This window comes from Bombus vancouverensis, chromosome 9, assembly GCF_051014615.1.
Source record: "Bombus vancouverensis nearcticus chromosome 9, iyBomVanc1_principal, whole genome shotgun sequence".
NCBI classification, from domain to species: Eukaryota; Metazoa; Arthropoda; class Insecta; order Hymenoptera; family Apidae; genus Bombus; species Bombus vancouverensis.
The window spans coordinates 11,812,718-11,825,015 of record NC_134919.1 but is presented as its reverse complement, the minus strand read 5'-3'; the positions used below and the strand labels follow the sequence as shown (position 1 = coordinate 11,825,015).

The 12,298-nt window shown below is 36.5% G+C and overlaps 2 protein-coding genes across 36 annotated transcripts in view; both read left to right on the top strand.

The window, feature by feature from the left end:
- Positions 1–2,107: 2,107 nt before the first annotated feature.
- On the top strand, positions 2,108–4,589 carry LOC117163744 (glycosylated lysosomal membrane protein). Its single transcript, XM_033346379.2, has 6 exons — positions 2,108–2,302; positions 2,850–3,107; positions 3,192–3,395; positions 3,470–3,700; positions 3,786–4,078; positions 4,161–4,589. Exons 1-6 carry the CDS (start codon positions 2,231–2,233, stop codon positions 4,330–4,332), a joined length of 1,230 nt encoding a protein of 409 aa, XP_033202270.2. The 5' UTR covers positions 2,108–2,230; the 3' UTR covers positions 4,333–4,589.
- An 822-nt stretch (positions 4,590–5,411) lies between these two features.
- para (sodium voltage-gated channel paralytic) overlaps positions 5,412–12,298 on the top strand; it is a 69,518-nt gene continuing 62,631 nt past the window's right edge. For 17 of the 35 annotated variants that reach the window (XM_076621750.1, XM_076621749.1, XM_076621752.1 and 14 more), the window contains exon 1: positions 5,414–6,806. The gene's annotated coding sequence lies outside the window, so the exon portion shown is untranslated. Of the gene's footprint in view, positions 6,807–12,298 lie in introns of all 35 variants that reach the window. The other 18 variants (XM_033346361.2, XM_076621744.1, XM_076621748.1 and 15 more) reach the window with 2 other exon arrangements.

Here is a 12,298-nt window from a genome sequence, read left to right as displayed (position 1 = left end):
AGCCGGCAACCGGCGGAGCGCAAGTTATACGTGCAGTCGGAGGTCCTTCAGCCGTCGCGCCGGCTGCAATTATTACGCTCGCCTTCGAATTCGATCTCGACCCAAGTTCGTATATAGTATATACGTCGCGATTCTTCCACCGTCTTCGCTATCGAGATACGCGTCGGCCACGAAACAGAGCCGCGAAGCGTGCCGGCGAACCGACCGGGTGATGTGCATTTAAAAAGTTTCGTCAGTCTGATACGAATACCGAGGATATCGGAGAAACGTCAACGAATTGGTTTAATTGATCGAAGGTAAGCCTTTTTCTCATGGAGATCATGTTAACTATTGTAATTCGAGATTATCTGTTGATAAGTCTTTTTTATTTCAATTGGAGCTATTTATCGACACATACATTGCAACGTTGATAGAAAGATATTTTATTAATAACTAACGTCTTTACTATAAATTTCGACAGTTTAGTATCTATACCTTTTTAGTCTAATCAGTTTTTATGATCGATTATAAGGATATAAGTAAAAAAACGGAACTTTGTTCTTTGATTTGAAATTTTGATGTTTTCATAGTGCTGTACGTGTATCTAATAATTAGACACAATCTATGCTTTTCGTATTTTATGGCTTAATGAATGCACAGTACATTTATAGACCTTCTTTGTGCGAAATGATCGGGTAATCGAAGTAAGAATAGTATCGACGAATGGAATTTAAGGATCGATGTTTTTGAGATTTTACACAATCTTCTCCTTTCTCGCGTTTTTGCAAAGGAAAGTATATGGAGGAGATAAAACTAGTTTTCGGACGAGCTACCCGGTACATAGAATGGTTGTATTCTACCGCGGATCCCGACTTCCTCTGACGACCTTCAGCCTTGGTATCGTTAAATCATTGAAGAGCATTGGCCGCGATTGCTTTAAATTGTATGAATAAATTTGTTAGAAAAATTACATTTTACGAAACAGGTCAAAGACGCATTAAAAAGATATATTATATTGACATTGCAAAAAGCTACTTATGTTTAATAGCGTTCGTCATAAAATTTTAATTTTTAATTTTTAAAAATGTCATGCAGAAGAAAACGAGTGAGAACCTAAAGAAACCAAGTTCCTTGAAACGCTAGACGTATGTTCTTACGAACATTCATACGAATGCACGTATATGTGCTTCAGGCGCGGACACTGCTTCGGTCAAGGTCGTAGTCTGCAAGTTAATGCTCTTTTTACACGTTCTCTTTCCTCGGCTGTATACGGTGTCTCGAAAAGGATGCAATTCTGTCTCTATGTGCGAAATATTATAAGACAACTATTTGTAACTAAATATCATATGATTAAAATGATAAAATACTTTCTAATATTTATGTAATCGTATCGTCAATATTTTTTATCCGATATAGATTTGACTCTGGAGTATATATCATTGATATGATAATTAATATCTTTCGATATCGATGTTTGCCTTGTCGAAGAGAGAATTTAATTTTAATATTAAATTTTTTGAACGTGATACTGTGTCGAGGATTGGTAACTCCACCACCGTTGGCGGAATCTAATAGCCAATGGGGTACGAGTTTCCTTCCCTCGGCGCGAATTGCAGCCATATAAAAATCATTTAAATTTTAGCACAGTTTAATGTTTCACCAGAAATGCATTAATACGGTCATGTAAGTATTCGAGTAAGTATATTAATTCATAGCAAATTATTTACTAAATAAAATAAGAAACTATATTAAATTTAATTTGAAACAAAATATATATGTATATCTTAATAAAATATTAATGTATAGTTTACAAATCTTATCTGAGATTCTTTATTTTAATTAATATCAATGTGTACTAGTTTATTCGATATTATTGTTGCCTCACACAACTATCAATGTGTTTCCTTTGTTTGCTAGACGTTAGATCGTAGCGTCATCTGTGCATAAGTAATAAAATTTGATATTCAATAAATATTGGCAAAAATATATAACCATTTACAAAGGAAAATTGAATAAAATTTATTTGTACATATACGATACATATTGCTATTTTAAGTAAACTTATATGTCGTGAAAAATTCGTTATACGTTCTCACAAATGCAATCAGACGTGGCGCTGCAAGCAGTGTACGTTAGATCCATTTTGATTCCAGCGACCAAGCTTGAGTAGCAAGCAAACAGTAGCGTCGTTACAAGTTGCAGTAGGATTGCCAGTAAATGTTCTGATTTGGTGTTATACACGCCTAACAGTATGAATAATGTTTTTGTGTTCCTGTTTTTATTCATTACATTAGTAGATACTGGATATTGTACGCAAAGGACTGTAAGTAACATGATATATTCTTGTTATTAGTTTATTAATAAGAGGAATTCGATTCGATTAATTTGGATCAGCATCTTTTACGAATGTAAAACAAAGGTCGCGCGTAATGTGATTCATCGTCTGATTGTTTTATCTTGTGGGTAGAGTCGATTTAGAAATTATTGTCATGTCTCAATAATTGGAAGCAGTACCTTACTTAATGAGGAACACGAGTTCCCATAACCCACTTATTAATTAACGTGAGAACCCTAATAATCAAGCGATTAATAATGATATAATGTATGGAAATTTAGTAATAAATTTGCTTAAATGATAACAATAACAACAACAATAACATTCAATATATTATACTAAACAAATAGATGTTTGTATTTTTTCATAAAAATAAAATAAAATAAAAATTCTACTAATGCTTCATTTAATCATATTGTAGTTAATGTAAAATATGATATATAGAATTTATAATTATATTAATGTACTACTTAATTATTGAGTTGCAAACAATATATTTACATTTTTTTATATAAAAGAATTTGCCTGGCACTAGTTACGATCATGGCTGAATCATGACTGTGGCGCGATATGTAAAGACAGAAATTTGACAACAGTTTATCTAAGAGCTGATGGCCCCAATGACACTTTGCACTATCTGTGGGATTTTGATGGTAATCCATCTGTACTGTTAGCACTTACTTCGCGTGCAGCTACTATAAACATAAGTTGGACGGACTTTCTTCTTAAGAGAAAAAACTCTGTAACATTTACAGAAGAACCTATTTATACTTTTGGAGTAGTTTTTAATAAGGTCAGTATATATGATATCGTAATACATATTGTTTTGTTACTACATTAAACCTTAATAAATTAAGAAAATTAACAATGTTTTTAGATTATAGAATTCAATGACGCAAATGACACAGCATTAATAAATATTGCTAATCTTGTAAATACCAATAGTTTACATCCCATGTTTTTCCAATGGGACCGTAAGACTCTAATACAAAATAATGAATTTGTTACATTAAATATGGAAGGTAATTCCTATAACGACAGTATTATGAATATCAGCAGAATGGGAAGCATAAAAGTATCGGTAGGTTATTTTATTATATTAAAAATATACATAAAATTTATAGTTTATTGATGTGATCTTTATTTACTTTCCAGCTGATGGGATTTTGTTCTCTTGATCACTCAGAATTTATGCCTCACATGTTACATACTGAGAATTCCACACAAGTTGATATCATTCTTGATCATTTACAAACTAATAAAAGTTTCACTAACAGCAGATTTGCTATCGAGCTGTTGGTAGTAGGTGAAGGAAATCCTGAAGTTCCTATGTTTATTAATCCAAAGAAAAGTTTGGACGATGAACATACACCTGGTATATTTGATGTAATGTATCATGATTTGTTTTCTTTACTAAAATAGATTAATTACGAATTTAATATTGTAATAATGTTAATATTATATGTTTTAGGTTGTTGAAGTCAGAACACCACCTTACAAAAGTATGGATAATTATGAGACAGAGGGAGCTTACTTACAATGGAGACCAGTTTCTTACACAACTATGTCTAGAGATATAACAGATTCTACAGAAACAATGCAATACCCACCACTAAAAGTATCTAATCACACGAGTACTATCATAGATTCTATGTTATACTGTTACTATGGAGATAAGGTTGACAATTTGCTCACTCAACGAATCATTGTGTCATTGGGGAGTAAAGGAGATGGTTTCTACAAAAGAACGTACTATTCTACATGGTAATTTTATTTCAATAAATATTCTTGCCTTTATCTTAATAAGATTTTGAAAATGAATACGTGACATTAATATCCTTTCCAGGACATTCTTGATTGGGTATGGTACACCACCTGAGGAAAAATTTTCTTATTTAGTAATCCTGATCATATCAACTGGTTTCGGCCTCCCGATAATTACTTTGTTAGCAATAAGCTTATATGTTTGTATTTACAAACTGCCGAAACAAAGTGGCCAGGCATATTTGAATCAGTGAAAATGTGTATGTGAATTGTACAAAATTTTTAACCGCGTGATATTTGATAGAAATCCGTGCACGTTTAGTTGCATTATGGACAAACCACCGTTAAATATGACAGAAAGAATTTTCCTATATTTATACATAGCACATATATTTTTTACACACATTTTCAAATTGATATAAATCAATTTGAGGTATATATTAATGCAATGCATATAGATTATTCTGTACAAATTTATACATAGGTCATTAATAAACTAGAAAAAAAGTAATTTATAAGGATTACTTTTTAAACCAGAAACTTGTATACACTCCATATATGATACTTTACAACACTTCAAAACATTTAAATGGAAATTTTATTAGAAAGACATCTAAAATGTAAAATACGGATAAAACATAAATAAAAAGGATTATAAATCAATACCAAACAATACATTTTTCGAAAATACTTTTGTGGAAACGTGAAAAACTGCACGATATCATAATGGCGACGCGTGTCGAGGTGACAGTAAGATTGCAGCACGATCGGTGGTCAATAGGTAGTTCCTTAAGGAAAGACTTGCAGCTTACGGTACGGGTGAGCTTGTAGAGACGATTGGTTACTGTGAAAGGCGGCAAGCGAATGTTTTTAGGCGAAGGTAGTAAGGGTGGTGCGGTGTGGTACCGTGTTTTTCGCTATCACAGGGGTGGCGGGTGAGGTGCTGTCAGTGGAAGGGTAAATTTTCATTGATCCGTTCGTGGTACGGAAGCAAGGGGCGTACGAATTTACGAATCCTAACCGTGATATTGACTTCGTACCCTTTTTTATTTCGAATCGAAGTTACGATCGAAAGAAAATTTCCCTCCGCCGAGCTGTCGTTTCCATCATGGACCGCGCTCGCGCGAGAACGTCATGGTGGAGGAACGAGCGGAACGCCGAGGAACGGGCTCGATCAAAGGTTCATAGAGAAGAAGCGTATACCGCAATTGTCATTGGGTGAGTACGGATTTGTAGTTGCGACAGTCTCTCGCGCAGGTTCGTTGAGCGTGGTGGGTGGTCAGATAGGGTGGGGGGGTTGGTTCATGTAGAGGCGTTGCGAATGGTGCGGATATATAGTGGGGCGCTTCGAAACTAGTTCTCGTGGAGTCCGCTGCGCGAGATTGGCGCGTGGCGGTGCAATAACGTCCGCGTCGGGTTTGTCTAATCGTGACACAGTCCTCGAGAGAAGCTTTTCATCTAGTAAAAAGTGTGCACCAGACAGGGAGTGTTCTAAGAGACTCAGACTCAGTGTTAACGGGGGACTGGTGAACGGTAGTGAATTCCCGTGGTCAGGTTAGCTGGATAAAAGTAAAGGGGGTGAAGGTAGGAACGCGGACGAAGAAGAGACGTCGACAAGCGGGGGAGAGTGCTAGTGGCAACTAAGTGAGCGAGATAGGTTCAACAGAAAGGAAAAGGGTGTGAGCGGGAAAGAGACAGACAGTCAGTCGAAGGGGAAGGGGGGATTTACAGGGGGTGAAGAAAGAGTGAGAAAGTGTTAGGTTGGTATATAGCGGTAAAGGGAAACAGAGGAACTGAGACGCGCGCGCGCGTCTATGTGCCAGAAGGAACTGACAGACAAAGGAAGTGGAAAGGACCCGGTCGGTCCTTCGGTCAGGAAAGTTAAGGGTACGAAGGACGGTAGGAAGGCAGGAAAGACGGAAGGATCGTAGTCAGACGAAGCTGCGTTACGGGGTGACAGAATTACGAGTGATAGAACGCGTCGGGTCTGTCCCCCAGGAAGGGACCGTCGCGCGCAACGCGATCAATTTTCGTTGCGACGCGGGCGGCGAGACTGGAGGAAAGGAAGAAATGACGACTGCAGCAAGATACCGATAACCGGCCAGATAATGTTGTCGCAGAGCAAGTTTTACGCTCTCTTTATCCACTACACGTTTGTGTAGCGCGACACGGGGCGGGTCCTTGCCGCTGCGGTGAAGAACAGAGGTGCCGGAAGAGGAGGTGGAGGCGCGAGGAGAACAAAGGATACGAAGAAGAGGAAGAAGAAGAAGAAGCGGAAGAACGAAGAAAAGCAGTAAGAGAATCGAAGATATAAGATAAGGGAACGGAGATATTCGTTTGGAATTTTCCGAGGAAAGCCACGAAGCCTCGTCGTGATTCGTACGTCATTTATAATTATCGCGGAGGAAGAAACAGAAACGAGGAAAGAAACGAGCGAGAAACGAAAGAGAAAGCGAAGAGAGCAAGAGAAAGGAAAGAGACACACACTACACACACGCACGCATACAGAAAAGACAGAAAAGTTTGTCGTCGTACGGTGTGTTCAGTTTACAGTGTCGTTGCTTGGTAGTGTGCTACCCTTGCCGAAGCTGAACAAGTAAGGCCCGCGGAGGTATCTCAGAACCCGCCCCTCCTCGACGTCGCAGTGCCTCTTCTCCATATCGCTACGTCGTGCTTCTTTTCGTTCAAGCCGCGACTATCCCTACGCTACCGGAGAAACTCCTCGACCGTAAGTGAAAAAAGATTCGAACAGTTTTATTATATCTCCTCTGTGCATCTGAATCGATCTGAACCTTCCTTTTATTCGATAATAATTGAAGTTATCAGGACGGTTCACGTGAGTGGACGAGTTGGCTAGGGTAAACAGCGTGTAAGATATTTCGTTGATTTTACTACTTGGTGACCGCGTGCGCTTCCTCTGAGGAGGCGCTAATGGCGCTACCTTGCAGCCCAACCACATAACGAATAATCGTTGTCGCAACATCATTTCTATACATCTGTCTGTTACTTTTTTCTATGCTTTAATCGCCAATGAAATTTTTCATTTCACCGCCGTATACCATGACGATCCGTGCTGTGACGTAAAAAATATGTTCGTCTCTCTCGTTCTGTTCCTCTTACTTCCTCTCACTATATGTATATACAGACATATATGTATAATCAATTACCGTGACCACCGTACAGTTTCGATTAGGTTGGACACGATAGCACGAATCGAATTGTAAGGTGACATATACGTATACGGCAGCAGACATACATATACACACACAAAGCACGCACATACAAATGACATATATCTACGTATAGCGTGACGCGCGACTGCTGTTCCATTCCCGATATATCGATCGATAACTGCCTCGGTCAGGGATCAGTCAGGGGTTCACTCTCGCGATGACGATAAGCGCTTGCTCTTCTTCTTTGCTCTCTCTTCTCGAGATTAGTCGCACGTGAAATAGCTTCGGTTGCCTTTGTGTTCGTGGTCGACGAAGGTCGTATTTGCCGGCGCGCACACTACACATCGGTTATATCGTGTTCTTTCGCTCCCGTCTATGCTCGACTTGTGTTCTTGTGTGTCTCGTGATGACCTTCCTCCGCGCGAAAATTGCCGGTCAATACGACGTGCACGATCCGCTTAAAAGTCGTGCCATGGTATCGATCACCGCCTCGTGCACGACCACCAGGCTCATTGGGACTTTCCTTGATGTGAAGGAAACGCGTGAATCGTGCCTACTTCGGATGTCGATCCTTCGAGAATGATCTTCCGCGAGTCCTCAATCGGCGAACATTCAATCTTTCGGTAGAAATTCATTGTATTCATATATTGCTTATGCACGTTGAAAATGTCACTGCTATATTTTTATGTTTGTTTCTGTCATTAAAGATAGGAATTTGAATTGAGTTAAGAAATACAGAGATATTTGGATACGATATATTAAGATATATCAGTAAGAGGTTATTATTAATCGGAATTGAATTAGAGATGGTATAAAATCAGATGGGTTAAAAATTAGATTATTTTTATGTTCGTTGGTTCGTTGGTTGCTCGTGAAGTTCTGAATATGTATATATAAAATTAAATGCTACACGTGTGTCTCGTAGAATCATATATTCGCATCGTTTAAAATTTGATGAACTATTTAGCTTAATAAATAAAAGATCGATAGAGTATAGCCGTGTAATGTCAAAGGTCGTATCAAAGCTACATTGTCTGTAGCTCAAAGGAAGCGTATTTTCCCGTCCGTTCGTCGTGCGAGAAAAGCGTGACGTCAAAGTCGATTTCTTCGACTTAAACGTTCCCTTGCGGTCTGGAAACCCTCTGCCTTTTCTTTTATCATATTGATATTTCGATTCATTAATGCAATTCTCGTAAACGTGTTATTTGGCATTTGGCATGCAACAGTTTAGCAGTTCAATCAGGTGCTTATTATTATAAATGTATAATAAGAGTCACTGTGAAAGTCGAAGAAAGAATTGCCATTTAAAAATTTGTAATCTTGAGAATTCTTGCTACTTGAAAATGACAATTATAGACTATGTAGCTTTCGAGAAACATGGTCTTTCAGTTCGTAATTTTCTAGGACCGTGATTTCGGGCTATACAATCTTCCAGAATTGTGATTTCGAGGCTTTCAATATTCTGAAATTACTATTCTGAGATTAGTCTCTATTCGAGAGTCGTAATTCTGATACTAATGATTCTCAGCGATTCTAATTAAAATTTGTGCAGCTTTGGAATATATATATAAGACAGTCATTATTCTTAAAAACTTAAATATCAAAGTTTATAGTTTTTGCTAAAAGTAAAGTTTGAATTTCAAAGTTTATAACCGTAACTAAATTTTACAAATTTTAAATATGTCCTAAATATTATCCATTATTATAAATATGTCCTAAAAAAATCCGAAATACGAATCTAAAAATTTATCCTCCACGAGAATCCTAATTACTAAGTTCTACATAATCCTAATAATGCCACTGCTAATCACAGTTATTAAATTACCAGTAATTACCAGTAATGCTCTATATTTCTAGCCATACTAATTACTGAATTTGTAATCGAATTATCAATCTGAAAATCTTTGTTTCTTAAAAATCTCAGTCAATCCAGTCGAGTTCGTTATCCTTATATCAGCGATTAGAGAATTTCTCAATTTTCCGCCAGGAGCGATGATGATTCTGCAGGAGGCCTGTAAGTAGGATATAACTGGAGGCCTCGCATAGAAATGCTTTGATGGAACGTACAAAGCGATTTTTGTCGTAGTCACGTAGTCACGTTCATGGTAGAGGTAGTATCTAGAATAGGGAGTTTAGAGGTAACCTCTTTCGACGGTGATCCGTATCTCTCTGATCCTGAATGCGCCATGATAAGCAACGGCGCTACAAAAGCGCGCGCATGCGCAATACGAACGACGAGGGTAAAAGAAGGAGGAAGATTTTGCAGGGCAAGCGTTGAGCAAACGCAACAGGTGCGATATGCTCCGCATGACGTTTTAAGTAGAACTGCATCCGAAACGAGTATGCGTGGACTTTTCTGAAGCTTATAATATGCATATTAAGGCATTTCTGGGATTTCTGGCCCTTGTGTATCCATGCTCCTATGTAATTATTCGTAGAATTGGTACCAGACTGAGCGGAGTTGATCTTTTATAATCTGGTACACTTGGAACTAGTCCAATGTCGAATAAGATTAATAAACGTGAATAATTGTTGAGAGACTAATTTTTGAATTTTTACTTATTTTCAATACTTTTTTGGTAACTTCCTTAACATTTTAATATTTTCAGTAACTTTTTAATATATTTAATTTACATTTTGTTACTTTTTAGTAAATTTAATTATTTCCAGGTTAGGGTTTCAGTACGAATATTGATTAGTGGCCAAATAGGAATTAGAGAATGTTGATAATTAGATCGTTCTTTATAAAATAGCTTTCGAATCGTAAGATATTAAAATATCAGTCATGTTCTCGATGCCTAAGTTTAACTTAATGGGATTATTGAACTTGTCATTTCGATCGAGTATAATATCGAATGTAATATAATTATAACTTGGAAAAATGACATATCACAATTTATTGTGATTCAATCGAAGATCTAAATGTTCTATCATATTCCTTCAGTTCTATAATAAGAAAAACGATAACTTGGTTCGCTTTTTCGGTCGATCTAATATTAGCCCATAGACAAAGGGGGCGAATTGTCCAGGAAGGGCTAACATACTTCCTCTAGGGGAGGAAGATATCGAAGTATATAGAGAAAATGATGCAGGGTTCAAGGTTCTATCGATTGATGAAGAACACTTGATCGAGATCCCATCTCGTCGTAGGCTGGTGTTTCGAGGTGTAACGGCAAGTGAAAATCCGTAAGAGAAGTCAGGCGTTAGGCAGGCAGGCAGGCAAACGGGCAATCGATCGATTGTCCTCGCAAGAACGCATGGTCCTGTTCTGCACTATACTTTAGCTTCAGATATACTTTGTCTTTTGTGGGTCGTGTCAGTGCAGCTGATGCCGTGAGAGCAACAATTTGTATTATGTACTTAATATTTTTGTTAGTATCGTGACATACTTTTGAAATAGTACACACGTAGTAGTATACACGTCATTGAAATATGACAATATTATTTCTGGAAATATAAGTTTAGATATTATATTATATTTTTAGCTATACATATATTCTACTATGATTTCTTTGGTTGGATTTTTTATTCGATGAAATATTCTATTTAAATGAAAAAATAATTCATAATTAATGTGTAATATATAATTTAGTACTATGTTTTTAAAAAAGGCACAGTAACTTATATAATTAATATTTTTATTACTTAAATTTCGTTTTCGTTTAAGATATGATCAATTTTGTGGCAATTTTATATAACTGAATTTTTTATATTAATTATTGTAATTGATTTTGAGATACTTGAAGGTTTTGAAAATTTGTTTAAATGTCGGTCGAAAAGTTAGTTGTTGCGAACCTATATATGCGTTAATGATTATCGATTCTGGCTTCTAATACGACTATTCTAGCGATAATAATCTTTTGGATGTCACGCTAAAACAGTAGGCGCACCCAATAGTTATCGCTATTTTGCCGTCCACCATTGGCGGCGCAAAGTAACTTTGTACTACTGCCACGCGAACTTTTATCATCTTCTACTTGCAACTTGTTCTTCGCAGCTTGTGAAGCAAAAACGCTTATGTGACTCTATTATACTATAATATAGTACTCTAGCTATAGTAGAAAGCTTAAGTAATTTCTTAACGTTGTTTACTATATTTTAAAATTATAAGGCAGATTAAAATCATATGGTTCATATCAAAATCATATGGTTAATTATTGCGAATGTTTTTCTTATCGGCAATATGATCTCTAATGCTAATTTTACTTCAAACATTACGTTTTAAATTTTACGATTTCAATTTTCTATTCTATTGAAATTTCATTCAAAATTTTACGATACGAGTTCTTCAACCGTTTGTATTGTAAATTTAGGAATTACAATCTTTTGCTTTCGTAGGTCCAAAAATTACAGTATCATAATTTCAATTTTTCAGAACTTAATAATTATGTAGAATTGATGAAATTTTTATGATGAGGAGTACAAAAATATTAGGTGATTATATCAATTGATAAATTCAAAATTGTGAATTAACATTTCAAATTTCTGTATAACTCGTGTACAACGTATGAGCAAATTATGTATTTATAGAATCTAAAATCTAGAATTTAGAATCTAGAATCTTCCAACTTATGTGCTACATATTTATTTAAATCCATTACAGAGAAAAGAACAGTTTTCAAATTTCCCATATATCGTTCCCGCACTGTACTATGCGCTTCTAATTGTATCCGAATCATACCCAATTCCAAGCATCAAATTCTTCTATTCCAAACTATATACCATTTCTTAATTACTACGAATTTACAATTAAAGACGTTTAAAACGTACAGTTTTTTCGCGATTTCAAGATATCACAGCATGATTATTCTCATTTCCCAGTTTACAATCACGTGTAAGCTCTCCAATCCTCTTTGTAGTCACGATGTATTATTTCTTCCAATTTCGCTCAATTCTTCCCAGTATCGTTTCCAGTTCATGCCAAACGACCTACATACATCGTCCACTTCCGACTCATCCGAGCGTCCGGTAGCCGGAGTTTCCGCCACGGATAGGAGGATGATATACCATATATGGAATTAGGTGTTGGAGAAAATTCCTAAAAATC

Excerpts from the sequence above, each read along its gene's own strand:
- LOC117163744 (XM_033346379.2), top strand. The coding sequence starts at position 2,231 with ATGAATAATGTTTTTGTGTTCCTGTTTTTATTCATTACATTAGTAGAT. Across the intron at positions 2,303-2,849 it reads GATATTGTACGCAAAGGACT|TTACGATCATGGCTGAATCA; the intron begins GTAAGTAACATG and ends GCCTGGCACTAG. Across the intron at positions 4,079-4,160 it reads AGAACGTACTATTCTACATG|GACATTCTTGATTGGGTATG; the intron begins GTAATTTTATTT and ends TATCCTTTCCAG.